Genomic DNA, 18811 nt, shown 5'->3' with positions numbered 1-18811 from the left:
TCCCAAACCTGCTCAATCGGATTGAGATCTGGACTTCTTGCTGGCCATTCCATTCGAGACTTCAACCTCTTCAAGGTACTCCTGAACGATGCGCGCACGATGGGGTCTGGCATTATCGTCCATAAAAATGAAATTTTCACCAATGTATGGGGCAAATGGCACTACATGCTCTTCAAGAATGTTCCTTATATACTTATCAGCATTCATAGCTCCATTATCAACGACCACTAGGTCTGTGCCATTATTGAATCTTCAATCCCACCAGCCAATTAAGAATAATATCCTATCTAATAAGGACCAAGGGATATAATAATATATGTTGATTGTTTCTTAAAAGTTTATTCTGTTGGGCATCATAAAATTATTAGATATCAAGAAAAATACACTAAACACTCTCATGAAGCTCAAAACCAACATTCAAATGGTCGCATTTCAATGCAGAAAATTAATTTCTGCTTCGGTCAATTTTATTCAAAACTAAAAATAAGCAGAACTGACAGTTTTCCGAAATATTCGTCCACTGAATGGCGTTACCATGGTATCAGCGCCCAGATGCGAATCTGACAAAAATTGGGTGGTTCTTCTGTTCGTATGTTAATTTGACAATCAAAAGTCACTCAAATGTAAGAAGGAGCTCTGATAAGTGTCCAGATTAAATAAATTTTGGTTTGGTTGGGAGTCTCGAGAGTGAGATTGAACATTGAGATTAATTCTAATTTGAAAAAGTAAAACTGTCGAAATGGCAGCGATGAAGCATAGAGCAGGACAATATTCAGCGGAGGTATATTGAAAAGATCATCTTGGATTCAGATTTTTTATTTGGATGTTTTCAGAAAAGTTCTCAGAAATATCTGAAGACAATTGGGTTTACTTTAGGAAAAACCATAGGTAAAGGGACTTACAGCAAAGTTTGCCTCGCTACTAACGAAAATCAGAAACTGGCATGTAAAATAATAAACAGGAGAAATGCTGGACAGGAATTTATCGAGAAATTTTTACCCAGGGAACTGAAGTATCCAAGGATGATTTCCAGATTGTGATGAGAATTCTAACGTTCTTTTTTCCAGGATATTGCGCAGTATAAAGCATCCTCATATTGTTACGATTTACCATATTCTAGATATAAATAATATTGTTCATATTTTTATGGATTTTTGTAAAAATGGCGATCTACTGGAGTATATAAAAAATTATGGACCCCTCAGTGAAACTAAGGCTAAGATGTTCTTCAGGTACCTACCTAAAATGTGACAATACATATTTCAGTCACATGCTTTAATATTCGGTTTTCACAGGCAGATTACTTCGGCAGTGGAATATTTACATAAGCATAATCTAGCACACAGGGATTTAAAATGCGAAAATATTCTCCTCACGTCCGCCAACAAAATAAAAATAGCAGATTTTGGATTCGCGCGGTTCACGGTAAATGAAGAGGGAGAATCCATCCTGTCGAAGACTTTTTGCGGATCAGCAGCTTACGCCGCACCTGAAATATTACAGGTGAGATTTCTCGAAAATTAAAAAAGAAGATACCACACCCACTGCTGTTTTAGGGGATTGCTTATGATCCTAAAAAGATCGACATATGGGCGCTTGGTTGTATATTATACATAATGATGTCAGCAACCATGCCCTTTGACGACTCCAATATCAAGAAAATGGTCAAGGCCCAACAGAATCGTGCCATAAACACCTTCATGAAGTTCAACTGGGAAACGTCTCTTTCTCTCAAAGAATTGATGGGGTAGGTATTGTTGGTTATTTTGCAGGGTGGCCAGACTTAAAGTCATTCATTATGTACTTTTTTCAAGAAACATCCTAGAGCCAGAAGTTTCAGAGAGGGCCGATATAGAAGACATCAGATACTCGGCATGGTTATTGAGAGAAAACTACCACGGGGATAAGGAATCCACAAAGCAGAAATCTTTGTCGATGCTCCAAGTAATGATGTAATTGACAACCCCGTATTTTTCTTCCAAGCGAAAATATACAGCAATTTTTCAATTATCTTCGTTTTGTTGATATTTTGTTGTGGAAATTTTCTAACAGAATCTTTAATTCATGTTACCACATAATTTTGCTGAATAAATATCTAGATTGGAAATATATTTTTTAGTTTTAGAGAAAAAATCGGATAAACTTCCAGAATGTGTTTACTTATTAGAACCATAAACAGTTTTAACAATAATTACCAGTATAAAAATTATCATTTCTCACTTAAACATAAAATGAGATTCGATGCTGATCATTAAAATGTTTCTTTAACCCTTTCCACCATGAGGATCACTCAGGGGTCCTGATAACTGGGGATGATAAAGGCTTGGATGCAAGCCCATCTTGGCACAGGAGAGCAACTTGAGCAACATCTTTCCCTCTGGTTTCTGGTAAGTAGATCCTACAAGGTTAGAAAAACGGTATAATTTCCCATTACAAATCCAAATAAACAGTCAAGATAACCCACCTAACTAAGAAAAATAGGAACACTATCCATGTGGAGAATATCACAAAGGAAACAGCTCCAAGATACCGATTCATCAGGGGGAAAAACAGTCCAATGAAGAAGTTACCGCCCCAGTTGGCCATACTTCCTAAAGCCATGGCACACGGTCTAGGACCAACTTCGAAAAGTTCCGAGGCTATGAAATACGGTATTGGGCCTAAACCTATACCATAACAGAGGACAAAACCCAGCACCCCCACTATACTTAAGTAAGGCATCCATGTGGCAGCGTGCTGAAAAACATTTGCATCATAACAGAATCATTTTTTTCACCCTTGATGGATTGAATGGAGCCTTGAGCTAGTACTCACTAAAAATTGTACAGCTACAGCTAGTAGGAAGAGGAAAAATGCGGTTGTAGCTAAACTCAGTTGGATTATGAATCTTCGGTTAAACTTTTCCATGATCCTAATGGATATTATAGCCATAAACAGATTACAAACTCCTGCGGCTATGGTGCCTAATTGTTGACCACTTTCTGACAATCCGGCAGATTTAAAAATGGCAACAGAATAATAAAATACCTGAAACGAAACAACAACCTAGAGATGAAAATCAAAGAAGAGTTAAAAGAATAAAAACACGATAATAAGCAGAGTGAAAAGAAGCTGATCTGAAACCTATTTTCTACTGATCATGGAAAGACAAACTCTATGCACTCACTGCGTTGATACCACTGAATTGTTGTCCAGATTGGAGGGCGCAAACTAGCATAATCGGAAGCAGCAATTTACGATCTTTCAGCACCCTACCTAGAGACCAAACATCATCCCTCAGCGAATCCTTCACTTGTTGTTCATCCTTCAGTTCTTGAATCTCCTGTTCAAGTTGACTCGCCGATACATTGCGTATTCGAGAGAGACCTGAAAACACGTCGGCAAACTTCTTAAACGAACAATTTTCGCAATGGGAAAAAATAAGAGTGTATAAAAATGGTTCATTCTTATTTTTATATTCGGTTACCTTTCACAGCAAGCTGGTGATTTTTCTTTATGATGAACAAATACTTCGGACTTTCCGGTAAAAAAGGAAATATAATACTGCATAATACTAGAGGAATCAGAAAGAATGATAGGCAATAATTCCAGTAATGTTCGTTTCCTGAAAAGATTAGAATGATGCGAGTTACCACAGCGGGTTTCATCCTACCTCACCTAATATTCCTGGCAATGATATTATTTGTCCAAGTAGGACTCCTGTACATACTCCTAAAGGGCATAGAACACCCATTGACCCTTTTAGGTGTAAGGGAGCCATCTCCATCAGATACATCGGCATTATACCTGTGATCATACCTGGGAAAGAACATTTTTTGATTTCTATCGAGGACCACTTTAAAATTTCTCACCTGCAGATAGCCCTACAAGTAGCCTTCCAACCATAAGGGTCTCAACGGATCGCAAAACTTCACTGGAAACGAAGAGAAGGCCAGCAATGAAACCTAACAACTGACTTACTATAAGTCCTCCACGTCTACCCAGAGAATCCGCTATGGCGGACCCTCCCAAAGATCCTATTGCTCCCCCTATCAAAAAAATTGACACTATAGAGGACCATAAGAAATCTAACTGACTGCCAGATAACACCACACCGTATCTATCGTAGATACTCTGGTTGCAAAATGGTTTGATGACCTAGAAAACATATAACAAGAATACTGTGTTGCATTTTGTCGAAATATTAATTGAATCAAATCAAAACAGAGAGAATCTTTGTAGATATAAATAAAAAATGTGAAAATCTTACAACAGCGGGGGCATTTACAACGCCTATGTTGTATCCCACAGAAAGTGAACCTCCAACAGTTGTCGAAAATCCTGCTAGTAACAGAATTTTTGTCCACCCTACCACTGTTGTCTGTGAAAATAAAAACGAAGTTGGTCAATGTGACAGTAGGGTTAAGCGAAAATAAGGCTATAAATATATAACACTGCATCATTTTTGTGAAAGCGGCCTGATAAAATCTTGCAGCTTCAGAATTACTAATATTTTAGCAAATACGCCTTCAATAAGGGTAATCGGCGAATCATTAGATTAAGTGAAATAAGGACAGCTGAAAAGTTTAGTAAAAATATTTAAAAATGAGTTATAAAAGCACACAAAAAAAACTACAGAAGAGTATGAATTGTAGTTAATATTGACATATTCACATTGTAAAGATGGAAGATGCTTTCCAAATAATTAAAAGAACAACATGCATCACAGATTTTATTTTCAATATATGTACAGTAAAATGACTAGAAAAATACAATTTCTGGACTGAAAGTTACTTGAAAATCCTGAAAAGGCATTTGATGACATCGATTAATACTTTTTCTTGAGGATAACGTTACACACAACAAAAAAATCGTAAATTATCGGCAACACCCCTATGCTGAAAATCCACCAAAACCATCCACACTGCCATCCATTGAGAACGAAGTAACTGAGCAGAATGGATGCGGAAGAATGTGACGCCACAGCTAATATTCGAATTAAGGAAAATTCTTTCGCTATGTTTCCTATCTCTATTTTTATTAAGAATTGATTGTTGCATCAATTTAAAGTGTTTAAACAGCGACGATAAAACCAATCATGTTTCCAAAGCTGATCATTTTTTTATGACTTCCGATCAGTAATAAGTGTTTGAATACCGTCGAGAAACTATTGATTCTAAAAAGTAGGTACATTGAAGGGAATAACACATGAACACAAAAAGGAAATGATTTCTCTACATCCCTATGCAAAAATCAAATCAAACTTTCGTCACTCACTTTCCTTTCTTGAATAGAAAATTGCAATTTTTTGCCGTGGGAATGAACATTCATTTCTGTTGACAACAAAGGTGGGTATGTACTATCATAGGATTGAAATTTTAAATGCAATCAGCCGCGTGGTCTATGATTTATTATCGTACTCGTGCATTGTAGATAATGTGACAAAAACTGGAAGATGTTGCCAAATTTTCATTCAATCGAAAAGTAAATGTCTTATAAAAGGTTTATTTGTTCGAGATTGTTGAAATTTTAATCCTCTAATCATGAAGTCATATACAATTTGCATCTAATACGTCTTGCTTGATTTCCGATTCACCAAAATTAGGGACGATTATTAGTGTCTTCAAAATGTAGCATGAAAAAACATTTCTACTACTTCAAAATTCCATAGCCTATTTGATAAAAAAAATTTTCCTACATTTTTGTAATTCCTGACTCATTTCCAATTGAAAAACGAATGGAATCGAGCTATGAATAAAATTGATGAATTTTTGTATAAACAACAAGTTTCATTCTGACTTCAGACGACAACCTCAGTGGCGTAGACAGGATTTTTTCGGAGGGGCCTGGGAGACTCGAGTGTAGTTTTATGCTTACTTATTGGAAAATGTCGTTTTCAGTATCTGTGGTCGAGGGGTACCGAGAATTTTGGAGGAGCCTGGCCCCTAACCTATCTACGCCTATGACGATGCTCCCAGCTTTTAACTTCAATGGATTCTAAACAATACCAATATTCTTTATAGAATAAGTTTTCCCTGAAGGATATTGAAACTTCTCAATTCTTCTCCTATTTTCTTCAATGCAATCTTTTGATTGAAGGAAATGAAGCAATATCACTGAATTAAAAAACAACTGAAAACTACCTACAAATTACAGAGAATTTTTGTGGCAAATTCTGTTTTGAAAACACAATAATTAACAGAAGACTAATATATTTTCAAGGATTTTACCGATTTCAGGTGTCCATGACGGATGGACTATTATTCTAGTCTTTCCTTAAATTTCACACCTCTACGTTAACATATTTAGGAATTACTCAACATAACAATGTTGCTCGCAATAGTAGATACTGGTGCTCTTCTCTGAAATGAGAGTGAACAATGGAAATGATACAAAAATTATTAATAAACAGCTCACATTTATTGTAATAATGATGAATCTGAAACTAAAAAGGATACACAACAAAGCAGATGTTGAATCGAACATAGTCAATCCAAGTAAGAAGGCAATTAGCTCAATGCATATTTTTCCAACAGAAACACTCAAGCCAAGCATAAATCTGAAATATTGTACACATAAAAACATTGCTTCCACTAAGAAATTCCCAACCCAACAATGAAATGTATTCCACATCTCGTAGAATAATGCAAAACTTTATCCCCATATGGTTTGTTCAGAACTATGCTGATAGAGTAGGCATTGTACACCTAAATAATAGCATCTGAGAAAATTCAAATCTTGTGACTTACTGTGTTTGTTGTTTCATTTTGGGATGGACCTGATTTTCTATCACTTCCATTGATAAACATTGGTGTTGATGGTCCGTGTGACTCCATAATAAATTAATACAAATAATGAAATGGGCAATCAAAACTAAAAAACGACTTGGTACTAATCCTGAAGAATTGTACATCACATCAAATTCAGAAGGCGACTGAAATGAAATAATTGTATGTAAAGCAAAACGTAAACAGTTGTAGCATTTTACTTACACAATTAACAGAAGCAGTCGACGATAAATAGACTCATCAATAACAGTAGGGTATACTAATGAGAAATGAATATAAGCATGATTGTGATTGTTTTGATTGTTGAAGTATTTTAATCTTATTGTTGTTTTTTTTTTCTATGACTTTCATAGAGAAGTGATAGAATTTGAAAAATCTTTGGGGTTTCGATTTAAAGGATAACAATCAAATGCAGATTAGAGCTCTATCATCGTTTCATTTTTAATTTCCAAGACTACTTACTGTAGATACTAGTACTAGATGTAAGAATGCATACAAAATTTTTTTAGGTTAGGAGGTATGGAATGCAGCTGGCGGTATTCGATAAAACACGAAGCAGTTTTACTGAAAATATCAAATTTATTTACACAGTTACATTTATAACTTCAATCATCTTCTTCCTCGAAGTCTCTGGTTTTCACTTCCTCATTTTCACCATATTGTAGAGCATTATCAATGGTTATTAGAGCATTTGTCATACTTTCTTCGTTGTGCAGGTTTAAGGGTACAAATGAAATTAATGAATAATCACTCACTATATCCGCTATAGATTCTGTGAGCTTCATATACTTTTCATTGAATGTTATGAAATTATCTGTACTAATTTCGTCAAGAAGGGCCTCTGTATTTGGATCTAAGAATCTATTGATACGCTTTTGCATTGCTTTACTCAAGAGATCCATTTTTGATAGAATATTTACATGTTGTGTATTCATCTTCAGCATTACACTCAATGCAGCCATTGTTCCTTGAAATGACAATAAATTGATTTGATTTCCAGAAGACTCCACATAAGCAGTTTATCAGGCTATTAATGATGAACAGTTCTAAGTATCCTCTCACCTGATATGAATTTAGGACCATCTGTCATGAATTGAACATCTATTAAAAACACAACGCAGACATTAAAATTCCAACTCTGAAGTCGTTCAATGAATTTTCTCATGGCTGGAATATGTGTGAACAATTCAATCTGACCTGGACAATCAAACAATATATACTCATCTTCTTGTTCACCCAACTTATCTTGCAACCAGTCTAAGTTCTCAAACAAATATTCCATACAGAAAACTAGCCCTCCGTTAGGACCAAAATGTAGTTCTTCGTCCTCCATGGCATCTTGAACATTTATCAATTCCCTAATATCTATCATAGGCTCATAGTCGAAATGTTCTGCTCCAGGGTCTAAATTAATCACATCAGCTTTTCTTTTCATGAGCAAGATATGATCTTGCATAGCCTTGCAATATGTAGACTGTAAGCATGAAATGATACACATTGAACGGTTTCATTTCTGGGTTTTTTGGGTTCATCAGTGAATATACCTTATTCTAGTCTAAGGCTAGGTCTAGTCTCAGGCTCTAGTCTAAGGAATATACCGATAAAATAATTCTCACCTTTCCACAACCAGCAGGCCCAACAACCAATTGTGCATATCTCATGGTTGTAATTATGTACTGCTCGAATAATTAATTCGAAATTACTTCTGTATAGAATCGAAAAGTCGTATATTCTTTATTATTTATTTCAAAATTTAAAACTAGTAATTCGAAAATTCAAACTTTTGAAAGAGGTTATGTTATGGTAACCTAAACCAAAGAACTTATGTATTCTCTTATTAACCACAAAAACCAGTTGCTTGGCCTCTGCATTGTTAATTTTTATTTTAAACGATTAGGTTCTAAGGGTGACAGGATGTGAAGCAACCCTTGAGGAAATCGGTATGATTTCCTGCTCGTTTTACCAAGAAATTTCTACTCTTTCGTTCAAAATGTATTTTTCTATCCCTATCATGAAACGAAGAACTAAATCGCCGAAATTTGGGTTTTGGTTCGATTTCCTGGGATTTTCTACATCTAATCGTTACCTTTGATACGAATATCAGAGGTAACTAGCTGCCTTCTATTAAAAGGACTCGTCCTGAATGTATAGTTTTGAAATATTGTAACTATTTGTGAATATGGAAAATAAAAAATATCCTCATACAATGAATTCAAAATTTTATTTTAACTGTAATAATATAAAAAATACTCCTATATAATGTATGATTATGAACTATCCCAAAAGCAGACATGAACAAAAGAAGCCGTTCAGTTAATTATCTACAGAGCATCAACCATTTTTAATTCCTTTAATTCAGGAAGTAGACTTGTTCATATAATTTAATCTTCCACAAAAATACATCATGGTTTTTATAACACGTCGGGTTTTTCATATAAGGTACTCATTAAGTTGTTACATAAGTAAATATCAAACGTCTATTTTTACAATATATTAAGTACACTTTTCGATAATCAAAATACGAACATACAATAATCTACACTATTCTCCAATAGCGGCTTGACACAATTGACAGGTTTTGATGAGTACAAGAATATACCGGGGATGTCGAAGAAACAGTATTTAGTATTTGAAAAGGAAACATTGAAAAAACCAGAAGTGTGTTATGTTTAACTTCAAGTAGTAGTTACCAGTTCATCATTGACAAATTCAAATTTTCGAATTCTTTAATTGAAGATGCAAGTTTGTCAAGCTTTTCTGTAATCTGCTAGCCTTTTTTGTTCGCTGTTGAACGAATTTTGAAGAATTAATTTTGTTTATATCACAATATTCCAAGTTCGAAGGTCATGCGACAAGAATGAATTTTATTCATACTTGGATGCAGACATTTGAAATATTTCTCGTTAAGATTCATTCGCATAGCTCTAATAACTATTTATTGAACATCGTGAAAAAAACTCCGAAAGGCGTGATCAAAGATGGATTCGTCGTCAAAAATTTATAAACTTTTGACAGTTGACGTTTTGTGTTGTCAAAACAAAACGTCAACTTTTGAAATTTCGGGGCTTACTACGATTTTGATGAGAGCTTGTTATTTGGAACAACTGGAATCAGTTGGATTGACTAACGGGATTGTTTCTTCTATGTATCAATCATCTCTGACATGGAAGTATCAATGGAAACATTCTAGGATTTAGTAATGAACTTGAAATTTACTTAAAAAGAAATACATTGGGTCAAAATAGTAGAACATAAGGACTTTTGTGGCGATGTACTACTGTTTATCGACTGATAAGCTAGATATTTTATAATTTTTAAGTCAGTAATTCTTTCATTAACGGATAATCGTTGCAGCTGGTTTTCAACATGGCCTGATGGATGAATATTCTCAATGAAAAGACCGTTTTTACCTTACTAATTTTCACTCCAGTGTAAATTCTACTTATCGGCATAACTCCTTAATTTCACAGCACTAACGAGCCTTACCCAGATAAGCTCACGACCTATAATCTCACTATTCAACAGCGGAATCTTACAAAAGTAGCGTTTTGGCAACTAATTACCTGCAACTCGTTGAAAATGGAATAATCGGAAGAATGGGAAAAGCTCATAGTTAAGAATCCTGACAACGATTCGTTTCTTCGTCAGACTCGTCACGTTCCCTCAGTAAAGGACTGTCGTCCTCCATCCTGTTCCTGTTCTTCTGGCTGTTGGAAGCGTTGCGTTTATGACCAGGAAAACTGGGTGCAAAGTTCCCGCAAGGTGTGGTGGGAGCAGATTTTGACAGCCAGCCTTTATTGAAGAGCTTAGAACTATTCGGCGAAACCTTAGATTTAGAATTGAAATTAGGCCCTTCGTGTAACGGCATATACATAGTTTTAGCCTTAATCCTATGGAGGTACGACCTGCTCCTGCTTTCCTGCTTAGGAAGATGCACTGGAGGACTCTTCTGTTGGCCTATCTGCTGACTCCTGTGGACTACGTCCACAAGGGGGTAGTTCGAATCACCGGTAGAGTTCCTGGCGAACTGGAGAGAACTGTACCTAACGGACGCGTTCGAACTAGCGATGGTTTGGGAAGATGAAGGGTTCTGCTGCTCTTTAGGCGTTGTTCTTGCGTCTTCCCCCTCGGGTAACGTTAAGGCTCTTCGTGTTAGCATACTTTTCGGGGCTTTAGATGGCATTGGATCACAGCTGGTTCTGTCTTCGACCGCGCTAGCGGTGTCTTGAAGTGAAAGTGGTTGATTCGTTGCGACGTGGGTAAAGCAAGGATTATCCCTGATCGAAACCACTGAGTGTGGCCTTGAATGAGGCCTCGAGGGTGGACGATGCGAGGGCGTGTTCTGGAGGGACGAAGGCGCGTTGTTGGAACAGGCGGAGAGAAATTGGTTCAAGTCTGAACTTGGGCTGGACGAAACGGAATGCGTCATCGAAAAGCCTTCGGGGTTGTTCGTTGACGTCACTTCTTCCAAACTGCTGATCCCGGAATATGGAGGGGGAACAATGATGTTCGCCTGAAACATTGAAGGGTTTATGGAGGCTCTCAAATTCAATAAGAAGGGATATACAGGAGGATTGCATGGCCTAGGAAGCATATTCATCTTCCTGGCAATAGAGGGCGCACCGATCTGTATATTTCTCAATGGAGCCTTTCCATTTTAATGATATAAACGTTCAACAAACAGTGTCATCAGATTTTCTTCGGTAAACTTGTGTGTATATATGAGGTTATCTGTGTATAAGCTATAAGAAATATAGAGGCTTACATATTTTACTAGTATTTCTTCGGAATAATGAACCTATATATGTGTAAAATTGGCTGCATAATGTTCATAAACTTGAGATCATGAATTCTGAAAATGTCGTACAATGAAAATCATCTCACCTCATTCGTGGCGCTACAAATATAACTGGAACTCAATGAATCCAAAGTGCTCGTGGCAGATATGGACCCTACAAAAATATACGTAAATTTGGGTTGCTCGCTTGAACATTTCTGGTCACTTACCAACAGGCCTTACGATGAAATTTCGAAAATATTGCACCATAAAATAGCCTGAAGCGCCGTTATTTGCCTTGATAACAGGATCTCCATTGAAGCTTATCACCAAGGGGTACAAATCTGGCTTTGAAGTCACCTGGCAAATGAAATTTGTGTTAAATATTTAAAAATACATAAAGCGTGAGTTCTTCGATCAGGTTAAGTTAGTTTAGGTAAGGTTAGGTAGATAGCTTCGAGTGATGAAAAGAAAGGGTTCCAAACCCGATCAATATCGTTGGAAATGTCATACAAGAAGGTCATTTTCTCTGTTCTAACACATATTGAAGTTTCCATCAGAAAATACAGTGTTTCAAGCTCAAGTGGATGTTCACAGCAACTTTTACCAAATGATGTGGGTAGTTGTATAACTCAGAATTATAGTAAAGTACTGATTCATCCTACCTCTGAGTACGGTGGTGGTGGCTGATAAAAACTATTACATCTGCTGTATTGTGGAGGCGCGTAACATGACCCATTTGACTCTGGCTCAGAAGCTCTGTCATCTCTTCCTGAGTTTCGACAACAGATCCCCCCTTGGTGGTGACGTTTCCATAAGGAACAGGCGCAGAGTATGCCTGCTACTGTGGCCGTAACAGCTAACCAAAAGTACCTGCAATGATTCCATAGATTTAAAGGAAATTACCAAAATAAAATTTCTGGAATATGATATAGGTTATCCTTTCAGCAGCCTTTCTAGTTGGTATCTACTCCAAGTCCAAGAAGCTGTTATCTGAGATCATGTGCCTTACCAGTAGTGCTTCAAGTTTCAGTATGAAGGATTTGAAGTAAAGTGAACCTAACTAAGTTAAAACAGCACAACAAAGTCAAACAAGTAAACAATGCAGATTTGTAAAGAGGTAATTGGAAGTTTTCAACTCACCAGTGACCTAAGAAAAGAGGATTAACTATATTTCCAGATTGGAAGACAGGCGACCGTACAGAATTAACAAAACAGCATCCTTGTTTGCAGCATTCTTTCGGAGCAGTGCAAGTATAGTGTCCACCATCACATTGCCTTCCTAGTTGCTGAAACCAGAGGGAATAACAGTCCTGAGATGCATCTAAACCATTCGAATAAGAATAGAAAACACGCAGTTTCAAAGAATTCATTACAAAATCGTAGAAATGAATTTAATTTTGGAAAAAGGCACTGGGGTACTATCTTTTTCTTCAAAATTATGAAAGTCGATGCCAGTACGCACGCCACTGTAGTTGGTACAATAAAGGTACAAAAGCTTAAGGTACCTGACATAAGATGAAGCTGATTAACATGCAAAATCATCGCTCATAAGCTTTAACGTTCCTGAAAAACCTTTATCAACGTACCGTAGTCATAAGTATGGGAAAAACAGAGGAGTTTCCAAATACGTAGCACAGAACTGTCGCATTGCACTTTCCCCGACGTACGTCCGACCCTGGAGCCAGCGGAATGGGAAAATATGAACTGAAAGAAAAAACATCTCAGTTTTATGCCGGGTAAATGTTCTGGTCGGATGGTTAGGTCTGATCATCCGAGGAGACAAGGAAGGTCTTCTTACAACTAATGGGTTTAGCCACAATAATCAAGATTTCGACGAACTGGATACGTCGCCGATGTAGATGGAAAACATTTTCCTGCTTGGATTACAGGGAAATTTCAAATCGGGCGTTTCTCTTTAAAAGCACGATCCAACTCAGTTTTTATCGATGGAATATCCTTTATAAATGGAAATGTAGTTTTGGATACTATATCTCAAGAGGAAACAACTCTTTTTGAGTTTAGATTTTTTTATAGGAATCTTCCACTTTTGAAAGCCATGAGACCTAATTTTTCCATCACAGATAGGTGGAGAACGCAGGGGTGTCTCATTTGAAAGGAAAGGGCTTTCTATTCTGAGTTCAGCATATTTCATTTTTTGTAATTTCATCCATTCGTTTTCGAAATATTCACATTTCAATTTTAAAGAACATAGGTTTTCCCTTTAGCGTGCTGTGTAAATCAATCGAATTTTGACTCATTTTTTTTGTTATTTGGAATAAATTAGGAAAAATGTGATTGATTCACACAAGAATGTTTAACGAAATTACCAGTACTGTACAAAATTTAAATTTGAATATCTATCTCGAAAAGCAATGGATTGAATGAAAAAAATTGAATATGCTGAACTCAGAATACCTTTCAAAGAAAGTATTACTTACCCTATCTTCCCCATTCAGAATATACAGGGTGAGTTTTTAACTCGTACAAGTAATTTAACAGTAGATTCTTGAGGTCAAAAGAAACACTTTTTTCCTATACCATTTTTTCCGATTCGACCCTGATAAAGAGATATAGCCAATTCAATTTTTCATAATGAGCTGTGCCACCACTGCAAAAACAAAATTACCTTCAGAATAACTAGCCGAATCTGAGATACTACACATCTGTGGATCTTTTAAACTGAGTTGTATTCAGCCAAAGTACCCAATTTTTCGAATTTCACAGATACTTTATAATTTTTGACAACAAATTACTCGAAAACAGCACATTATACGAGAAAATATGAAGAATAATTTTATTTTACAAAACGAAAAAGATTCATCAAACAAATGAAAAACTATATTCCAAAATTCATTACATTCGATAAAACTGTTTGTGAGATAGAACTAAAAATGATATTTTTTATGGTTTTTCAAAAGCCTGTATCTTTTAAGCTGAACCGATTTGGAAAAAATGGTAAAGGAAAAAAGTGTTTCTATTGACTTCAAAAATGTACTGTTAAAATATTTGTACGAGGGTTTCAGCGATATGGTCGTGAATTTAATCTTAAAAGTTGTAACTCTGGAACCAAAAATTTCCATCTTTTCTGTTTCGTTTTCAAAAGCTCACCCTGTATATTATCTCGTAGATAATTGAAACAATATTCTTAATTATAATCGCTTCGAATAATCCACTTACGTCACATAAAACATTAACATCTTTTTAATGCAAGGACATCATTAAGTGACGCACGAGTACCTTCTTGAATGAAAAAAGAAAATTGGCGAACAATAACCCGCGCAATGTCGCGGATGGATCAATTCCCTCTCATCCACCTTGGAATAGCATATTGAATGCCAGCCTACATAATTATCTGAAGCATAACCAGCGCATTGTTTGGGACAAAGGACGTAGGAAAAATGTATCCAGCTCGCGAAGAACGGGGTCAGCATAAAATCGAGTTATGTACCGGTGTTGTTCGGAAGCTGGGCTGTAGCTGGCGCCAAGCTGGAGATGAACCGGCGCCACGTGTCTGAAGGACGAACGCCTCGCCAGGACCTGGCAATATTCCGATTGGGGGAACGGGCAGGCTTTCGTCCTGGCGTAGACGGGAAAGAGGGCGGTTTTTTCGAAACTGTTAAGATGTTTACTGTTCCCTTTAACTGGATGAAAATGTTCATGCCTCCGCATTGATATTGATCAATATATGTTCCATTAGTGGCCTCAAATTAAGAACGTTATACAGGGAGATCCAACGAAAACTTAACACCTGGATTTTCCGACTTTAAAATGAAAATGTGGAAAAATGTAGAAATAACTACTCTGCGCGAAGAACAGCGGCTTTATTTAACGAACGACATCCTGGTTACCAAATTTGACGCTATTTATTCAGTCTGAAACAAAAAGAGGGTGCATGAAAGAGACGAAGCGAGGGAGGTGGCTGTCTTAGGTCATGTAGCAATGAATCCGACCTTTAGTACTAGGAAATTGTCCGATCTATCTGGTTTTTCACACACAACAATCATGAGAATCCTTAAATAACATAAATTCCATCCTTATAAGATACTTCTCTCTCAACTTTTTGCACCATTCTTCATTTATTGATTCACATATCAAATAGCACGTTGGCTCCTCGTGAAATGAAAATTAAAAGGCTTCGGCAGTATAAAGTTTCGTTGCCACATATCAAAATCCTTGGGTAGCGATGAAACCTCGGCATTTTCTCACCCTTCGTCAGTTTCCAGGCTTGCCAGACACCAGATAACGGTAGTAAAACCCTTATCTTGACCGTGTGATCGAACTATATGTTCTCATGCCAGGGGAATGTCCACCACGACGTAGATATTTAATTCAGGAGGACCCTGATGGCTGAAGTTGCAAGTTCATTTACTAAACATGAAAAGGGAGTTGCCATTTCGTAGTAATCAAGGATGGTTGGCTATTAAGTTTTAGTTGTTCGACAACCTTCTTCTCATTAAAGTTTCCTGAGGAGTTGAAGGACGCTTATAGACCAAATGCTTCAGGAAAAAAGTTTGTTCTGATAATTTTCAAGTCGCTCTTCATCCTAAACTCAAAATCAAACTACTCATATTTTTCAAAGTCTAGTTTTCTTTTACTGCGATATTTATGAGCAATTCTATATATGTATATGCAGTCATTGTTTGCTTAATCAAAGTTTGTAATGATGCAGTTCTAGGCAGCTCTAAATTCACTTAGATAACTGAGGTACTGTTATAACCAAAAATTCAGAAAAAATTACTTATCGATAAAGGAGCTTAAGCAACAATATCTTGATATGAATTTTCAGTTATTGACAAGGACTAAAGAATAACCATACCCTCAGGAACATTCTGATATACCTAGCTTTAGCTTTGGGGAATAAAAGGAGAGAAATGAGAAAAACAATAACTGAAAAGGCCCTATGTCAGCAATAAATAAGGGTAGAAACAGATGAATCAGGTATAGATTTGTTTTTCCACCCCCTATATAAACTTCAAATTCAGCTCGAATTAGAGTTTCCATATGAAGACAGCTACTTTTGTCATTCATTTCGAGAATTTAAAGTTACACCAGGTCTGAAAAAACTAGAAATTCATTTGATATAAGTCGACACTCTTTTGAAAACCGTTTGCCTATTTTTTTTTTAAATCTTCGGTGCAATTCTTCGGTCTTGACGAATTTTTAACTGACTCATCTTATTGGGAATCGAGAAAGTTGTTCAATTTAAGGGGCTTTCTAACGGTTTAACAGTTTTCAAGCAATTTAAATACGCTGTTAATGTTTAGTAGTAGATACCAATGTTTAGAACCAACGCATTCACCAATTTGCAACCGCGTAAATAAAAACAACGGGCAATATTCGTCATCAGATTTTCAGCAAATTCACCTTCTCAATCACCCTCTATGATTGACTTTATAGAAGTCAAATTCTCGAAAGTAAATCATTTTCAATCCTCTTCACGTGAAAGAATATAAAACTTTCAGTTCCGTATTCAGATATCTTTTATAGGTCCCTCCAAGAATGAAAGTGAAAGTCTATTAAACGTTTGCCCTAATTCCAAATTCTGACGTAAACTTATCCTTGAAACACTGCAGTCTTATACACGGCCTTTTCAATGTTCCGAATTTATTGATGGTTTGCCAGACCGTCTGATAATTTAAAACACATTTCCCAAAAATAATCAACTGATGGATTGAATCTATTGGGGATAAACTCATTCGGATTATTGCCTCGCAATTGGGTTAACCAATCCAATTTATAGATCGAAAATTAGAAATATGCCTTTGTCGACGTGCTCTACTGTAAATCCACTGGAATTTGCTAATTAGTTGCTTCTAAATCCACGATTCTGATAAGCATTGACCCCTAAAAGTATCGATTAATCTAACCTATATACCTCCGAAGAGAACAATGTCAAAACAATTCATTGGGCCTCTTCTGATACCTTTCACTTACGGTTCACTCACCGTTCAATCCGTTAATGATCTTACCAAACAAAATAAACAACCCCCAAAGGGAAACAAAGGGAATTAACGATATAAAATAGGCTACGTAATAAACCCAGCAGGTATATCCTGGAAAGCTCAAACCAATTCAGCACTCACCTCGATGTCTAATGAAATGAGTAAACAAGTCTAATTCTCGCTCGAAACAAGTATGTACATGTCAAGTTGACAAGAACGTGGCCGACTAGATCGCGAACGCTGACGTGCGTAGACTGACGCCATCACGAGGGAGAGAGGATGAAACGGCACCGCGACGTCGTGTTTCATCCTTTTTGTGCAGCTTCAGGCATCTGCAGATCGACGTGGAAGTTGGGGAAGTAGTTGTTTGGGGTATCGAAGGGATTTTATGAATACGAGGGGAGGTTTATTCGTCAGAGCGAGGTTTTTATAGCTGATCTTGATAACGAAAGATGGAAAATGGAAAATTTTGCGTATGCATGGAAGAAAACTGTCTTTTCTTCGATACCCTCTCTCCTCTCAGGGCTTAATGACACAGATAACAGAGTTATCTGAGGAATTTTTCGAAAAATCAACGCAGTTCTGCTTTATTTATTTCGAAATAACTTTGCTCAATAATCTGCTGGTACCTAATAACGGAAAATATGAATACATATATGTACATTATTCCTGAAATCGCGAAGGCGTTACTTTAACTTTAATGTAGTAGCTAAACTGAATGTGTAGAAACAATACAATTTAAATTAGGCCCATTTACTTGATGCACAGTTGACAGACTGACGTTTTGTTTCAGATCAAGTTGTAACATGAACAGGAAAGTTGAAATAAGGATAGAAACGGAAAAATATGATCTTCCAATAACTTTTCTAGTCCAACTTCATTCACAACAAAATTTGAGTGGATGAAATGCAAAGATATTGATGAAATGAAACACAAGTTGCATTTGATACGTTGATAAACTCTGAAAACCGCGTAAAATCCTTCATTTGGTGTTCAAATCACTCGGATTTTAACTCCATTCATGTGAAATCAGAACGAATGGTCCTTCTGATAGATTAGAAATTGATTTGTATGTTATGAAAAGTAACAACTAACTATAAATATTAAGTTGTTGGATTTATATGGATTTCCATCATTTTGGAGGATTCTATCAAAGAGTATCAACTGATACTCTTTGATTCTATCCTACATTTCGGCAAGCATTCGGAAGCTGTCTTCCTGCATTAAAATTAAATGGAATATCAAGTTTTCAAGTTCCTGCCACTTGAAAAATAAGTAAAGATTTGTGAGATCAAGCGCAAATACTGGATTACTGGATGTTG

The 18811-nt window shown here is 36.4% G+C and overlaps 4 protein-coding genes across 5 annotated transcripts; 1 reads left to right on the top strand and 3 right to left on the bottom strand.

Moving 5' to 3' along the window:
- The first annotated feature begins 513 nt into the window (after positions 1-513).
- LOC123313643 (testis-specific serine/threonine-protein kinase 3-like) lies at positions 514-2010 on the top strand. The gene is made up of 6 exons (XM_044898610.1): positions 514-781; positions 834-1012; positions 1068-1232; positions 1296-1503; positions 1557-1747; positions 1815-2010. The coding sequence occupies exons 1-6, from the start codon at positions 740-742 to the stop codon at positions 1954-1956; spliced, it is 927 nt and encodes a 308-aa protein (XP_044754545.1). The 5' UTR covers positions 514-739; the 3' UTR covers positions 1957-2010.
- A 128-nt stretch (positions 2011-2138) lies between these two features.
- Positions 2139-7113, bottom strand: LOC123313760 (solute carrier family 2, facilitated glucose transporter member 1-like). Of its 2 annotated transcripts, XM_044898757.1 has the most exons (10): positions 6972-7113; positions 6729-6913; positions 4250-4360; positions 3852-4137; positions 3658-3798; positions 3467-3604; positions 3167-3366; positions 2815-3027; positions 2465-2736; positions 2139-2398 (listed from the first exon to the last, which is right to left on the bottom strand). In XM_044898757.1, the coding sequence occupies exons 2-10, from the start codon at positions 6813-6815 to the stop codon at positions 2287-2289; spliced, it is 1560 nt and encodes a 519-aa protein (XP_044754692.1). In that variant the 5' UTR covers positions 6816-6913; positions 6972-7113; the 3' UTR covers positions 2139-2286. The 2 variants fall into 2 exon arrangements, with proteins under 2 accessions (XP_044754692.1, XP_044754693.1); XM_044898758.1 differs by lacking the exons at positions 6729-6913; positions 6972-7113 and adding an exon at positions 5257-5399.
- Positions 7114-7326: 213 nt separating this feature from the next.
- LOC123313761 (GPN-loop GTPase 3) lies at positions 7327-8585 on the bottom strand. Its single transcript, XM_044898759.1, has 3 exons — positions 8384-8585; positions 7830-8241; positions 7327-7734 (listed from the first exon to the last, which is right to left on the bottom strand). The coding sequence occupies exons 1-3, from the start codon at positions 8426-8428 to the stop codon at positions 7373-7375; spliced, it is 819 nt and encodes a 272-aa protein (XP_044754694.1). The 5' UTR covers positions 8429-8585; the 3' UTR covers positions 7327-7372.
- Positions 8586-8969: 384 nt separating this feature from the next.
- LOC123313452 lies at positions 8970-17749 on the bottom strand. Its single transcript, XM_044898338.1, has 7 exons — positions 17631-17749; positions 13134-13251; positions 12688-12833; positions 12210-12417; positions 11775-11904; positions 11652-11719; positions 8970-11280 (listed from the first exon to the last, which is right to left on the bottom strand). Exons 2-7 carry the CDS (start codon positions 13140-13142, stop codon positions 10381-10383), a joined length of 1461 nt encoding a protein of 486 aa, XP_044754273.1. The 5' UTR covers positions 13143-13251; positions 17631-17749; the 3' UTR covers positions 8970-10380.
- Positions 17750-18811: the final 1062 nt, after the last annotated feature.

The sequence above is a fragment of the Coccinella septempunctata genome, chromosome 5 (assembly GCF_907165205.1).
Source record: "Coccinella septempunctata chromosome 5, icCocSept1.1, whole genome shotgun sequence".
Lineage (NCBI taxonomy): Eukaryota > Metazoa > Arthropoda > Insecta > Coleoptera > Coccinellidae > Coccinella > Coccinella septempunctata.
This window is presented reverse-complemented; position numbering and strand designations above follow the sequence as displayed.

Coding starts and splice junctions, on each gene's coding strand:
- LOC123313643 (XM_044898610.1), top strand. CDS start 740: ATGGCAGCGATGAAGCATAGAGCAGGACAATATTCAGCGGAG. Junction 1,233..1,295: donor AAGGCTAAGATGTTCTTCAG/GTACCTACCTAA, acceptor CGGTTTTCACAG/GCAGATTACTTCGGCAGTGG. Junction 1,748..1,814: donor TCTCTCAAAGAATTGATGGG/GTAGGTATTGTT, acceptor ACTTTTTTCAAG/AAACATCCTAGAGCCAGAAG.
- LOC123313760 (XM_044898757.1), bottom strand. CDS start 6,815: ATGGAGTCACACGGACCATCAACACCAATGTTTATCAATGGAAGTGAT. Junction 4,361..6,728: donor AAAATGAAACAACAAACACA/GTAAGTCACAAG, acceptor TTATTTTCACAG/ACAACAGTGGTAGGGTGGAC. Junction 3,028..3,166: donor AATTCAGTGGTATCAACGCA/GTGAGTGCATAG, acceptor GTTTCGTTTCAG/GTATTTTATTATTCTGTTGC.
- LOC123313761 (XM_044898759.1), bottom strand. CDS start 8,428: ATGAGATATGCACAATTGGTTGTTGGGCCTGCTGGTTGTGGAAAG. Junction 8,242..8,383: donor GGCCTGCTGGTTGTGGAAAG/GTGAGAATTATT, acceptor TCATGCTTACAG/TCTACATATTGCAAGGCTAT. Junction 7,735..7,829: donor TGGTCCTAAATTCATATCAG/GTGAGAGGATAC, acceptor TGTCATTTCAAG/GAACAATGGCTGCATTGAGT.
- LOC123313452 (XM_044898338.1), bottom strand. Junction 12,418..12,687: donor CCTCTTTTCTTAGGTCACTG/GTGAGTTGAAAA, acceptor GAATCATTGCAG/GTACTTTTGGTTAGCTGTTA. Junction 11,905..12,209: donor CACCACCACCGTACTCAGAG/GTAGGATGAATC, acceptor TTCATTTGCCAG/GTGACTTCAAAGCCAGATTT.